The 15291-nt window shown below is 40.5% G+C and overlaps 2 protein-coding genes across 2 annotated transcripts; one reads left to right on the top strand and one right to left on the bottom strand.

Moving 5' to 3' along the window:
- The first annotated feature begins 243 nt into the window (after nucleotides 1-243).
- Nucleotides 244-2842, top strand: LOC146377688 (putative transmembrane protein 244). The gene is made up of 6 exons (XM_084943086.1): nucleotides 244-387; nucleotides 805-890; nucleotides 1788-1861; nucleotides 1946-2071; nucleotides 2163-2207; nucleotides 2300-2842. Exons 1-6 carry the CDS (start codon nucleotides 355-357, stop codon nucleotides 2392-2394), a joined length of 459 nt encoding a protein of 152 aa, XP_084799212.1. The 5' UTR covers nucleotides 244-354; the 3' UTR covers nucleotides 2395-2842.
- On the bottom strand, nucleotides 2144-7198 carry sgk2b (serum/glucocorticoid regulated kinase 2b). Its single transcript, XM_084943084.1, has 12 exons — nucleotides 6952-7198; nucleotides 6564-6639; nucleotides 6397-6466; nucleotides 6263-6288; nucleotides 5978-6035; nucleotides 4854-4937; nucleotides 4541-4672; nucleotides 4297-4409; nucleotides 3763-3982; nucleotides 3518-3673; nucleotides 3350-3439; nucleotides 2144-3269 (listed from the first exon to the last, which is right to left on the bottom strand). Exons 1-12 carry the CDS (start codon nucleotides 7016-7018, stop codon nucleotides 3108-3110), a joined length of 1254 nt encoding a protein of 417 aa, XP_084799210.1. The 5' UTR covers nucleotides 7019-7198; the 3' UTR covers nucleotides 2144-3107.
- Between the last annotated feature and the right edge of the window lie 8093 nt (nucleotides 7199-15291).

The raw sequence follows: 15291 nt of genomic DNA, 5'->3' as shown, positions 1-15291 counted from the left end.
GCTTTCCACGGTAATGGCAAGGCTGTAGATGCGAGGCATATCCCCCCCCCAAATGGTAAACACCTGGGCTGGGGAATATAACAAATATCCACGACGACATACAAGTGGCACATACAGAGGAAAGTCTTTATTTTTTTCAGTTAAAAACAAATAAAAAAGGCCGCCCTGATACGAGGTGAAACGAGTTCAGCTGGGCTGTAAAAGCGGCGGCGCTGCTCCGCGTCTCCTGTTGGCCGCTAGGTGGTGGTAGGAGTCCACTTTGTTAGGGGGAGAGCTGTGGGATTTAACCAGAGGTCGTGCAGCCTGCTGCAGCCCACGTTATTTGGGAATAAAACATTAAAGGGAAACCATGAGATGGCATTCAAAGGCAGAGCGGTCGACTCGAAGGTAAGATGGGGAAATCGTGTGCTGTGAGATTATCCGACTGTCCTGTGGATTTTCAGGCGTTTCTGTGAGCCGTGGATCGAAAGTGGGAATTATGTGCGGTTAAACAACAGAATAAGCTGGCTATGACAGGCTGTTTTATATATAATGTAAACACACACGTTAAATATGTATATCATACCTCTTATATATTATAAACCAGCAGCAGGTCGGGCTGCAGCACATAAAAGAGCCTGCCTGTCTGCCTGCTTACAGACCACGCATATCCCTCCCACTGCGGGGATCTGCGTCTATAATACTGTGAGAGTGCAATCCTCAGCTTTAGGTTGGTGTTTGCTCATGTTGCGTTATATGGAAAATATGTAGCGTTGACGGACAAGAATCTTCAAATTACGCCCCATTCTCTATCCATCCCAACAGACCGTGCTCCTCAACCTGCTGCTTTGTCTGCTCATATTTTACTCGCTTTTCTACATGATCGGGAGCGTCTGCTTTGGTGCCTTCAGGTGAGAGCCACGCACGCGCAAGGGATCGAAAGGAGGGTTTGTCTCCTATAATAACTGGAAGTATATTGGTGATTATAATAAATAGCAACAAATATTCAGAATCCAACTGTCAAGATTCTGAATAAAAAAGTCAGTATTTTGACATTAATCTCTTAGAGTTCTAAAATTAATGTCAGAATTCTGAGGCTATTCTGAAATTAACCTCAGAATTTTGAGATTAATGTCAGAATTGTGAATAAAAAAGTAAATATTCTGACATTAATCTCAGAATTCTGAGATTTCTTTTTTCTCTGAATTCAAAGATTAATCTCAGAATCTGAGAAAAAACGTTACACCAATCACACACATCAAACAGACTACAAACTGCACTGCTATGCTATTTTTCTTTAACTACATTTAATAAGGTATTTTTTATTATCCTTTTTAAATGTATGACATTTATTGTAATAGTTTTCTCCACAGTCTCTTTAATGTATTATATTTCTTTTTATGTTTTTGTTGGTATGTTTTATTGTATTCCATTCAAACTGTTATATATTTTACTTTAATTTCTACTTATTGCATTCATAATTTTTCTGTTTGAGCTCCTTCTTTTGGGGAATTTTTAACTTATTGACCTATTTTGTTTCGCCATATCGTATTATGCTCAAGATATTCTACTTTATTTATAGGTCATTCTGCATTATTTAAGCTATTTACTCTTAGGTTATTCTACTTAGTGGTCATTTTACATTATTTAAGGTATTTACTAACAGATCATTGTACTTATAGGTTATCCTTCTTTATTCAAGATATTCATTTAATAGATTATTCTAGTCATTCTACTTTAAGATATTTACTTATAGGTTGCGCTTTAATGTTTTGTCTGCTGTAACTTTATCATATCTCTCATCTCAGGTTGGACCACTTTGATGGACTGATTCCTTTTGACTTTAAGACCGAACCTACCGAATCTAACTCCAAATACTTGGGTGAGCACACCTAATGCGTGCAATGCTGTCGACACAGAGTGGCAGCTTTATACACATAATCTATTTTCTCTTTTTTTTTTCTAGTGAACCTCCTGTCCTTGGAGCTCACCTACTTTTGCAGTGGCCTTCTGTTTGCCGCAGTGGTGAAGAGGCGGGTTTGGGACTACGCTCTCACTGTCACACTGGTGCATGTAATGATCACCAGCCTAGGTGAGCAGAAATGTATCGGTGCATCTACCCAGGTGCATGCTTGAATAACCAAATGCATTGTGTAATGACATGTTTTGTTTCCATGTTGCAGTAATGTTGGAGTTTCCTACTGTGTGGCAGTGGTGGCTGGCTTTAGGTAAGACAAACACTGCCAGCTCATTGGTTACTATCAGTCTTAACTTCATGAGGTTAGCTGTTTCAAATATGTCACTCTTCATTTTTCCCTAGGCAGTGGCTTGTTTCTGATGATTTGCAACGGTCAGTTGATTGCTTACTTCACATGCCAGAGTGAGCAGAGCTACGCCTCCTTCAGCATCTACTGACAGACTGAAAGCCACCCTCCCTGTGTCCAAACTGTTCCACAGTCTTGTGAAGTGAGGTAGAAAGGATCAGAACAGATGCTCTCCTTTTTTCTCTTTTTTTTTTGAGGGGAAGACACCCATTAGCTTCTCCACAGTGATGGGCTTTTTCTGTTCATCACTAAAATTAGACACCAAAACACCACACGTGAAGTCGGAGCTGGGATCCAATTTGTGTTTTAGTGTTGCCAATAGGCTGGCATCCTGTTGTTGTTTTTATCTAAACACCGCATGGAGATGCTTTCTGTATTTTGCTCTGTCACTATGCAGCAATAAAGCAGCCAGTGAAGTATTTTGAGTGCACTTGTAAGCTGTGAATGTAATGTTAGAATGAGAATTTTGCAGTACACATTGTATATTTTAATATCCTGTAAATGCAAAGTGTTGAAAAATAAATCTACTCCAAACTGTTGAGTGCTTCATATAATGCATTAAAGCAGCGAGGATGCATGAAATAGTGACCAGCCCATTCCATCATCACGACCACATATAGAATTAACATCAATAGCCAAAAACACAAAACAAACAAACAAAACATCCAATGAAACATACAGTATGTTGCACTGTTAGCATAAAAATCTTTTTGCTCAAGTTCTTAAAAATAGACACCCACTTAAAAATTAATGACGTAAAAAAGAAACAACTGAACAAACGCGCCCCCGGAGGATTCGGTGTTGTTATGAAACCGGCTCTGCTGCCAGGTACACCACAGGATTCATGTAGGAGAATCCTGGGAAGGCCTCGCTGACCCTGGCCTCCTGGCACCTGTCGTTCACACAGGCAGGTACAGGTTGTCGCGTGAACGCTGGGTCAATGTAACTGACATCCCAAGGACCAGCCTGAAGAGGAGAGAGGAGTGAGCCATGTTGCCTCGGTTAAAAAGAAAAGAGCGTCGAGCTCATTTCTGATTCACTCATACCACTTTTGGGATGAAAGGGGGTCTGATTTTTCTGGCCAGGAGGTCATCCCAGTCGATAGAGGCGAAGAAGGGATGTTCCTGCAGCTCTGCCTGGAAACACAATAACAGTTAACCCTTCTGTGGCCATGTTTCATTACTGTTTCTCTTCTTTTTAGTTGGGGCACTTACAATGTCACAGCTCGCTCCTAAGCGTCTGGAGACATCTTTTTCCAATAAGCCCTCCAACAGTGAGCAGGCAGATTTAGAGATGCCGCTGCGTAGCTGCAGAGGGCCGTGAAGGATGTTCTGAAACATTTGCAGTTTACTGCGACTATAAAATGGAGGCTGTGAGAGAGAGGGAGGGGAAGAGGGAGATGGCTTAAGGTGAAGATGCTGATGATGTAAAGGAAAGAGATCACTGCACCTGCACTCACCAGTCCACAGATCATCTCATAAGCCACCGTGCCGAGTCCCCACCAGTCCACAGCTGGGCTGTATGGATGGCCGTGTAACACCTCTGGAGCAAGGTACTCCGGAGTGCCACAGAAGGTGTGCATGACCCCACCTGTGGCCACACCTTCTTTACAAAGCCCAAAGTCAGTCAGCATCACGTGGCCCTCACTGTCCAGCAGGATGTTCTCAGGTTTCAGGTCTCTGCATAAAAACAAAGAACAATGAGTCCTGCAAAATCTGACATTAGCTGTTGTTTCTTTGTTAGTTTCCTTTAGCTTCACATTGCTTTTCCTCACTCTTTAATTTTTAATGTGGCGCCAGAGAACATGGTGGATTTGAGTGGGAAAATTTCATTGGGAATTCTCTGCATGAATAAATGAAGCAGGCAGAACGTGTTTAAATCAAACATGCACAAAGAAAGAGAGAGAGCACAGAGGCGAGAAAAACTTGGAAGGGTGACTATGCTGCCGCTTTTCTAATGTTGTGTTTTCATGCATATATATATATATATATACCTGTAGACGATGTTAAGAGAGTGGAGGTAGCCCAGTGCTGCAGCCACCTCTGCAGCATAGAAAGCAGCTCTGGGTTCTGGAAATGACCCCTCTCTCTGCAGGTGGTAGAAAAGCTGAAAGCAAAGTGAGGAATTCAACACAACAGCAACACCTGAACTTCTACAAACTCATAGCATACATAACAACTAAACATCTGAATGTCTGAATGCAGAAAATTTTGAAATCCTTAATCTTATACACTCACCTCCCCTCCATTGACATAGTCCAGGACAAAGTAGAGAGTGTTTGGTGTCTGGAAAGAGAAGTGGAGTCCCACCAGGAATGGATGCTGTAGTCCTTTCAGGAGTACACTCCTCTCAACCATCACATGCTTCTGCTACAGAGACACAACACATACATTATCCACAGACAGACAGACAGACAGACAGACAGACAGACAGACAGACAGACAGACAGACAGACAGACAGACAGACAGACAGACAGACAGACAGACAGACAGACAGACAGACAGACAGACAGATAGATAGATAGATAGATAGATAGATAGATAGATTACCTCTTTCCTCTTGACAATCAACTGTTTCTGGAGCACTTTCACGGCATAATAACCCCCTTGTTTTCTATGTCTTGCCAGCAGCACCTGTAAAAGTTTGAATTTTCACATTTAATCTCACAGCACCAACCTCAAACACAGCAACTTACAAGGTCAACCAAATCTGGGGAAAAAAAGTTCCCATCTGACCCCATCAGCATCAGAAAAACACATTTTACAAACTGTAAAAACTATAACACAGCTGGTACATTTTTACCTATAACACAGCCAAGCTGGAGACAGTGTAGAGTAGTAAATGTAAGGAATTCTCGTGTTGTTTGGCTTTGTTCTGGTATTAAATATTTTTGGAAGCGTGCTCATTTGTTTATTCTTAAAAATTATGACATATCTAGGTCATGTATAGTGCTCTAATTTCATCATATGAGAGGAAATATTGAGATGGTACGAGCCAGACCCACAAACACAAGACAAATGGCTGAAATTAGTGAGTGAAAAAAAAAATGTCCTGGAGCTGTTGACTCATCAGATAAGAATTCAAGAGGTACGATGTCTAGAGAAAAGAAAGAAATGGACTGTGTTTATGTGTCAGAGACAGGGCAAGGACTGAAATATTGATGTTACAGGAACAAACTGCAGAGACGAGGCAATCCAGGTTGTTCGTGAGTGCATGTAGGTGTTTTCTGTTTGTTTGTAAGTAATAAAAAAATGACAGTAAAAAAACTGCAACCAGCTGTTTTACAGCGACGAGTTAGATTTGTGACTATGTTAGAAAAGTATTTTTCACACAGAATGAATCATGGTTGGGAAATGAGCGATTCCTAAAGCTGTAACTTGTTTTTGACCAGCCACCTCTCTGATATCATGATATGACCACTGAAAATTTGCCAGAAATTAACATCCAGGGTACCAGTGCTTGTTTGGTGCACTGATGCTTAAAGCTGGTCACTTGGAGTGGGTGTAAAACTGATTTAAAAGCAGGTTTTAACAGAGCCTAAATGTGTTTTTCTGTACTGAGAATTCGCTGTGGATCTCTCCTCTACTGAACAACAACAAATCCTCATGTTTCAGACCAATCAGCTGTCTTAAAGGGGGGTCAGGGGGTAGGTGCTGAGGATTTTTTTCCCCACCTTTCCAAAGCTTCCTCTGCCGATGACTTTGAGGTAGTCGAAGTCTGATGGCTTCATCCTGGTTAATACAACAGCAGAAAACAGTTAATAATGCACGTCCGAGTACAAATAAGTCATGCATAATAATTTGATGTGAATGCATGATAAGAAATAACTCTCAGGTTGCCTCTGGTGAAGCTCATGAATGAGAAAAAAAACCTTCTGGCCACTTTATTAAGTCCAGATTGTGCATCATTGACAACATAGACAAAATATTTCCCGATGTAAAGGGAGAAAATGACTTACTGTGAGGTTTCTGTGTTCGTGGAGCTCTGAGGAAAAGACATAGAGGGACAAGACGGTCAGGAGGTCAGCTCAAGTTTCATCTTCTGTCAACACTCAGCAAAGACTTTAAAAAAAAGTCTTCTCTCTGAACTCACCAAAGTAGATTTCTCCTCCTTCCCTCTCCCCGGTTTGCTTTGTCTCCGCAGGATTTTCTCAGTGTCCAGGCTTCAATCAGGAGATCAGACACAGAATATGAGGGTTTGTTTTATGAGGTTCAACACGAAGGAAAAAAGCTGTGAAAAAATGACTGTTGCCAACTTACTGTTGGCAGAGGTGCTGGCTGGAAACAAATTTGTGCAAGAAGTCACTGAAGCCCCCTTTCTTCCCCTTGAGCAGAGCTGTAGCACAGGAAGGGGGTTAGTCCCTTACATAAGAGGTCAACAGCTGTATTTACTCAGCAGAAGGTTGGTGTCACTTTATCACCGCACTTCTCTCAAGTGATCAAACTTCTCTAATTATATGGAGACTTTCTGAACCTTTCAAGCCAAGATAAATAATTTTAACATTGTGGTATTTTATGCAGTAATGACTAATTACTCTCTTTTGGCCTCTTTAGCTTTTATCTTTATATTAGATGTTATACACGAGCTTGCTTTAAGATCACAGGTAAAGTAAAGCTTATCTTAAACATTTATATTTAATGTTCTTACCTGAGAGAAACGAGACAAGGCCTTTCATCTTGGCATAGGTCATGGGCCTTTCTTGAGACACGGTCATCTGGAAAAGAAAAAATAAAACGACCAGCTGGTTTAACTTGAAAAATTAAAATTAAAAAAGAAAATATCTGAGGAGCAGAGCGCAGGTAGCTGCTGCTGAAGGCACACGGGTGGACTGTCCTTCTCTGAGGTGCCCTACTTGTCTCACGTCGCCCCTGACCTGCCGTTCAGTTTAAGGACCGGTGACGCAGGGGAGACGCTGAATACCAGTGAAGCTGCGTTCAAGTGCCCTCGGAGATATCCAAATTATATTATGCGTGGACAACCGTAAGTTACGACAAGCCACTGGCCAGCAGCATGTTTCATTTTTCCTCGGCAGCATCTGGGACTCTCGTTCCTGTATTAGATTGCATAAGCGTACACCAAAGCCTTTTAACATTTAGATTGTTAGAAGTCACCAGTGGAAAATATATCTGTAAGTCATTTGTAAATCATTTTTTTAACATTAGAATTCCAGTAAACCAAAAACTAAGCTAGAGTTTTCTTTATTATCTATTAATAGTCAATAAATTCTTAACTTTTATTAGTAAAAACAAAAATTACAGAGGTCTACAACTGTTTTTCATAATGTTTAAAGGAGATTTTCCATTTCAGATCAACAACCCCATTTCAGACGTGTCACCATTATCTCTAACAAACAAAGCGAAAGACAAACTCTGACTATAAAGTAAGCAGTGCTTTACATGTAGCTAATACTCCCAAATGCAGTTAACTTACCACAAATTAGCCCACATGGAATTATAGCTTCATTTTGAATGAAGTTACTGATGCCTCTAATGGGTATTTTTCACTAACAAGAAGTTAATTGTTGATATCAAGAATGGACTTTTTTAATGGCTAAAAATTAAATGTAAACCCTTTACTGAGTTGTTAATATCCACATATGTCAGCTGGTGGTACATTACATCTAACACCAGCTGACATGCCTCTTAATCGCTGGATTAAATAATGCTGTGGGACTGTTTTTCTGGGGGTGAGTATCTGCTGAAGGGAAATCTTTAAAACGTGAACAATCCTCTGCCTCCAACTTGGTGGGAACAGTTTGGGGAGAAGGTTTTTTCCCTTCCAGCACGACTGTACCCGGGTGCACCATAAAGGCCTGGCTGGATGAGTCTGGTCTTGAAGAACATTATTTGCCCACACAGGCTGTGACCTCAACCCAACTGAATACCTTTAACATGATCCAAAGAGGAGAATGTGGGCCAGGACCAACATCAGCATCTGACCTCACAAATGCTCCTCTGAATAATGAACGTCCAAAAATTCCTCCAAACATACTCCAAAATCTTGAAGAAATACCTCTCACAAGAAGCTCTAAGTGTAATATGTAAGTGGCCCAGTATTTTTGTCCACATAACATGCTGTCAAAATCAGCTCCTGGCACTTGAATGCAGCACAGGGGAATCGTGCGCTCTCAGGCTGACCCTGCAGGGCCCATGTGGTGATGTCAAGGGAACTTTTTAGTAACTTGTAACATTTTTTTATGATCCCATTTACTACTGTATGGAAGCTTCCTAAGAAATTCCAGCCACCAACATTTAGAAACCACCAGCATGTCATTGAGTGGGTGACAACACTAGTACTGCAACAGTGTTGATACTGTATTTAGAATAGGATAAATAATGGCAGTTAAACTGAGAACAAACTGGTTCATGTTACTCCAGAAGGGCTTTTACTCAGAGACATAATTTTTTATGAGAGCGGAATAGTTGCCCTCGGTTTCCTTTTCAACATATAGTGGCTCAGGGAAACTATACCCCAGTATCATGGCAGCTTTCCAACACATGGCAAGTCGGTCATTCTGTCTCATGGCTGCTAGATGTCTGAAAAACTGGCAAGGCCTGCTATGTCGTTAAAGAGTTTTATGCTTGTGATATCTGATCAAACCCATTTCACATTCATAGTAGCTGCTTGTTCCAGATATGATTTACATACTGAGGCCGTGTGAAATTCAAATCTTCCTGTCTGAATTACATAATCTAAGTTGATATGAACACAAAATTATATAATGAATGGAAATAGGAACCAGGTGGGTCTGGCACAGGTTGTGGAAAACAAATTCTTATGGAAGAGGCAGAGAGATTAGAAAGAGATGACAGAAGAAATTTTAAAGTGAGAAATCTTTACATGGTATGCTACACTGTAGTACTTGTGAGATGATTTAATAAATCCCACAGTGTACAGTTACCAGATGGAAAAGATCAAAAGAGTCGTGTCAGCAATGAGAATAAGAGGGTGTGAATTAAATGGGACATGAAGTTCAGATACTGAAATAACTTCGAGTTTGTCCCTCTGTCTCCAGTGTCTAAATTTGGAGCCGTTGGGTTCGGAGTAGAGCTGGTACAGGGTGTCTTGGTTGCTGTTGCAGAAAGTTGATCCTGGGATAGCAACAGGGGGAGGTTTCCTGTGGGGTGGGGGGAGGAAGGGGAAAGCTAGAAACCCTGTCAAGCCAAAGTGAAGCAGTCTATGCTGGTCTGATGGACTGCCCTCAGTCTGAAACGTCTTGTCCCATCACTCTGACGGCATGGGAACTGGTCAGAGCTGGTTTTACCTTTCCAGGTCACACTGAACGCAGGTCACACATCTCAGCACTCCAAAAGCAGTCCTAAAAGTGCGTAAGCCCACAGCACAGACTCCAGATCAGCCTGCCCAAGTGAACAGAGGAGGGTCTCTGTGAAGCAATGGAACCGTGAAGCCAGGTGATCATGAAACCAGATAACAGGTTAAAACAGGCATATGCCTGTAACTTGGGAATAAGTTGTGGGAGTAAGTTGTGTTTCCTAAAGTGTATTTGAGTACATTTTTCCTTGGTTTTCTCCTTGGCATTTGCTCTTTAGTACATCACTGAACATCTGTTAATTTTAGGTTAAGTCAGCTTGCCACATGCTGTATGACAAATGCACCAAAAGTGGACACAATGTAAATATAAATTTACAATGAATATACATACAGTTACAGTTAGAAATTTACATCCAGTCATTGTGGTATGAATGTCATAACAACTTTGGTCTCTTAATGATTTCTTTGAACCTTGAGAAAAGAAAAGGAGAGACTGGGTTAATTTATACAAAAGGTAATGAGGGAAGTGGGAGCAGGTAGGGAACACAGCTCCAGGCAGTTAACCAAATGAGACAGGGAAGTAAAAAAAAAAAAAACACAAACACAGAGCAGCACTTACCAAAATAAAACAGGAGGAAAGACAACTGAATGGGGAAATGGGATTAACTTTACACAAATAAACATAGGAACAAGGAAGACAAAAATAACTAACACAACGATGAGACTGAAGGAACAGAACAGGAATGCTAACAGGAACTAATGAACCCAGAGTCCTCTATAACTAAACTAAGAACATGATAAGGAACCTATACTAAACATGAGGACATAACAAAACTTAGGCACAAGGAAATACAAAATAACACTATAACAAACTATAAAATAATACAGAAAATGAACTTCAATAACTTTGCAAAACCGAAAAGAAAATAATGGACAAACAAAAAACTCAAAACCAAGAGCCTAATGCAGAGGGACCATAATAGCTTTTCTTCCAGGGTGGAATGATTGCAAAGCTTTAATAACTTACAAGAAACAAAAGTTGGGCCCATAAGTCTGGATTTATTTTGGATTTTCCCAAATTCACAAAGGTTCAAATTATCCACACAGGGTCAGATATATACATATACCCCCATTGTTTGACCACTCTTCTTGGCAGAATTGGTTCATTGAGTTCATTTCCTGGCACAAACCCAGCTTTTAAACAATCCACAAATTTTCAATAAGGTTGAAGTCGGGACTTTGGGAAGGCCATTTCAAAAGCTTAAAGTTAGCCCGTTTTATCGATTCCAAAACCAGTATTGATGTGTGTTTGGGATCATTGTCCTTTAACTGTCCAAGTTTCAACAATCTATCTATTGATTTAAGGTGAAGCTGAATAATTTGAAGGCAATGCTCCTTCTTTATTATTCCAACCACTTTGTGCAGTGCACCAGTATCACTGACAGCAAAACAGCCCCTGATCATGGTGCTACCACCACCATGCTTGACAGCTGGTACAGCGTTCATAGGTTTGAAAGCCTCACCTTTACCTCTCCAAACATGCCTCAAGGTATTATGATCAGACAGCTCAAGCTTTATCTGGTCTGACCGTTATACTTTCCTTCAGAAGGCATTTGGATGGATGGTCTATGCAGGAAGCTGAACATTTCAGTCAAGCTTGAAGGTTTAAAATTTGGAGCTTGGAATTTGGCTTGTATTTTGGTTGACATCCTCTCAGTCCATGGTGGTGTAAAACTCTTCACTTTGGACAGTGACGCTTGACACATCAAAATAACAATTATTTGAACTGATTGTAACTGTCCCTGAGACAGTTACAATAAAGGTGTTTGTTTTATATGTTTCTGTAATAGATTCATGTTTAATTTAATTCATTTATTTGTTGGAAAGGGTTAAAATTTATTGAATAAGATAATAAAAGTGTAGCATTTATTAAATTACTTGTCTATAATATGAGGTTACAAAATAAGGGTTTGTTAAAGATGTAAAGTGCTGTAAAGTTTGTATGAGGAGGTGTTTGTAATGGTCACATGGCCAGAGTTTGGCTGAGAGCACAACCATGGCATTGTGGGTCAGAACTAGCATGGATACAGAGCTACAGATGCGGCTACAGCCACAACATTAATGTTATTCTGCATGTGGTCCAAGAGGCCCACACGTTTTCACGGTGGCTGAAGAGAATAACAGAGAGAGAAATAAACTTATGAAGATATCAGTATGATGCGTGGCCATTCTTTGTTGGACCCCTGTAGTTACACTGATGATCCTGGAATGTGTAGATGTTTAGAAATGGCTCCAAGAGACCTTCACAACTTGTGTAAATCCATAATTCTCCTTCTTAGATCTTTGCCGAGATCCTTGAAGTTTCACATTGTTCAGAGTATTGGTCATTCTAGCGATGGCTGTCAAACAAATCCTTCTTTATGTTGGCAAATACAAACTAACTGTTGTAGTCAATCGTGTCAATAACTAATGAGAAGTTAATACAGGGAGTGCAGAATTATTAGGCAAATGAGTATTTTGTCCACATCATCCTCTTCATGCATGTTGTCTTACTCCAAGCTGTATAGGCTCGAAAGCCTACTACCAATTAAGCATATTAGGTGATGTGCATCTCTGAAATGAGAAGGGGTGTGGTCTAATGACATCAACACCCTATATCAGGTGTGCATAATTATTAGGCAACTTCCTTTCCTTTGGCAAAATGGGTCAAAAGAAGGACTTGACAGGCACAGAAAAGTCAGAGGGATGCAGCAGCCTCAAAATTGCAAAGCTTCTGAAGCGTAATCATCGAACAATCAAGCGTTTCATTCAAAATAGTCAACAGGGTCGCAAGAAGCGTGTGGAAAAACCAAGGCGCAAAATAACTGCCCATGAACTGAGAAAAGTCAAGCGTGCAGTTGCCAAGATGCCACTTGCCACCAGTTTGGCCATATTTCAGAGCTGCAACATCACTGGAGTGCCCAAAAGCACAAGGTGTGCAATACTCAGAGACATGGCCAAGGTAAGAAAGGCTGAAAGACGACCACCACTGAACAAGACACACAAGCTGAAACGTCAAGACTGGGGCAAGAAATATCTCAAGACTGGTTTTTCTAAGGTTTTATGGACTGATGAAATGAGAGTGAGTCTTGATGGGCCAGATGGATGGGCCCGTGGCTGGATTGGTAAAGGGCAGAGAGCTCCAGTCCGACTCAGACGCCAGCAAGGTGGAGGTGGAGTACTGGTTTGGGCTGGTATCATCAAAGATGAGCTTGTGGGGCCTTTTCGGGTTGAGGATGGAGTCAAACTCAACTCCCAGTCCTACTGCCAGTTTCTGGAAGACACCTTCTTCAAGCAGTGGTACAAGAAGAAGTCTGCATCCTTCAAGAAAAACATGATTTTCATGCAGGACAATGCTCCATCACACGCGTCCAAGTACTCCACAGCGTGGCTGGCAAGAAAGGGTATAAAAGAAGAAAAACTAATGACATGGCCACCTTGTTCACCTGATCTGAACCCCATTGAGAACCTGTGGTCCATCATCAAATGTGAGATTTACAAGGAGGGAAAACAGTACACCTCTCTGAACAGTGTCTGGGAGGCTGTGGTTGCTGCTGCACGCAATGTTGATGGTGAACAGATCAAAACACTGACAGAATCCATGGATGGCAGGCTTTTGAGTGTCCTTGCAAAGAAAGGTGGCTATATTGGTCGCTGATTTGTTTTTGTTTTGTTTTTGAATGTCAGAAATGTATATTTGTGAATGTGGAGATGTTATATTGGTGTCACTGGTAAAAATAAGTAATTGAAATGGGTATATATTTGTTTTTTGTTAAGTTGCCTAATAATTATGCACAGTAATAGTCACCTGCACACACAGATATCCCCCTAAAATAGCTAAAACTAAAAACAAACTAAAAACTACTTCCAGAAACATTCAGCTTTGATATTAATGAGTTTTTTGGGTTCATTGAGAACATGGTTGTTGTTCAATAATAAAATTATTCCTCAAAAATACAACTTGCCTAATAATTCTGCACTCCCTGTAGGTCATGGGCTCATCAGCTTAAAAGATACCGTAGAACCTTCAGCACCGCTTATAAAAAGATTTGAGTCTGTGTATGTATTAAAGCCTGTGTATATATCTTTTGACATGTGTGGATTACAGAAAATCCAAAATTAACTGAAACATTTTTATTTTTTAACATAATTAAAGATACCGTACAATCATTCCACCCTGGAAAACAAACAAATAACATTCATGCCCATGCGTGAGACCACCTGCATGAGTTCGTTAATGTTGACTTATTAAGCTCCGCATTGTTTTACATTTAGAGCTTGATTTATTCATCTATTTATTTCTCGATCGTATATCACCTTTTCAAGGGGCGATCGTGGCTCAAGAGTTGGGCGTTCGCCTTATAATCGGAAGGTTGCCGGTTCGAGCCCTGGCTCGGACAGTCTCGGTCATTGTGTCCTTGGGCAAGACACTTCACACGTTGCCTGCTGGTGGTAGTCAGAGGGCCCGGTGGTGCCTCGCCTCTGTCAGTGCACCCCAGGGTGGCTGTGGCTACAATGTAGCTTGCATCCCCTGTGTGTGAATGGGTGGATGACTGAATGTGTAAAGCGCTATACAAATACAGGCCATTTACCATTTCTTGTCTTTCTTTCTTTTCTTTTCTTTTATCATTCTGAGAAAATTATAACCTAAAGAATCCAGAGACACAGGTTTTTGAATCAGAAACATCTTAAAAGTATATTTAATATGTGTGTAATAAATTCATTAAATTTCTACATTAGTAATCTACAGATACTGTAAACACACACACACATACACACACATATATATATATATATATTGTATGAGGTGCTATTGGTGGAAGTCTGCCCTGAGAAAGAACATATGCTATACAATAATATGGCAAGCTTAGTTGTGCCAGTATAAAGTAATAATAACTTGAGTTTAGGTAGAAGTCAGTGAGTGTTGTGGTGTTTAAGTCACGAAGTGTAATAAAAGAGGTGATGAAACATGTATCAAACATATTTAATTCATTAGTTTCGTTGACAAGGCTGCCTCATCCAACTATGAGTCATCTAGTAGCAAAGGGCTGTCAGTTAACATCAGAGGGTGTTACTGAAACAGCATGCCACTTGTGGTCAGCAGTGTTATTGCTTTGATTTGTGTAATACTCACTGCTGGTGAACAAACACCTGGTTGACACGCATCTCATCTCTGCCTGTTTCAGCTTACATACAGTACAAAGAACAATTAAAATCACTATGCTGGAACATTTTAAGACAGGTTTTCACACTGTGTGCCATCATTACTTTTTAAATCTCTGTCTGAAGTGGGAATTTCAAATATTTTACACTTGCATATCATTACCACCAAACACCATGACAGTTAAAGACAGTTTTGTTTTTACATGTCTCTCGTATTTGGTCAGTATGAGCTATTGGAAGTGTATTTTTGTTATAATGTATTACTATGAGAGGACATGGAGGAGAGAGCCGCAGTACTTCAAGTGTCCTGTAGATGGTGACATCAAGCCAGAACATTTCTTGAAGCATATAAAGTCTGATGAAGAACCTTGGAGGCTTTTCTTGTTTTTGTAATCCTAAAGTTGGACAAAAACCACCTTTTCCTTTTCCTGAGCGAGCAGCTTTATAAAATCATCAGTCTGCGGTTAGAAAAAACGATATATGTATTTGCACATTGCTGCAGTGCTTCTCCTG

Source organism: Perissodus microlepis, chromosome 11 (assembly GCF_051167445.1).
Source record: "Perissodus microlepis isolate ML-2025 ecotype Zambia chromosome 11, ASM5116744v1, whole genome shotgun sequence".
Taxonomy (NCBI): domain Eukaryota; kingdom Metazoa; phylum Chordata; class Actinopteri; order Cichliformes; family Cichlidae; genus Perissodus; species Perissodus microlepis.
The sequence above is the reverse complement of the archived record's forward strand: the minus strand, read 5'-3'. Positions and strand labels throughout refer to the sequence as shown.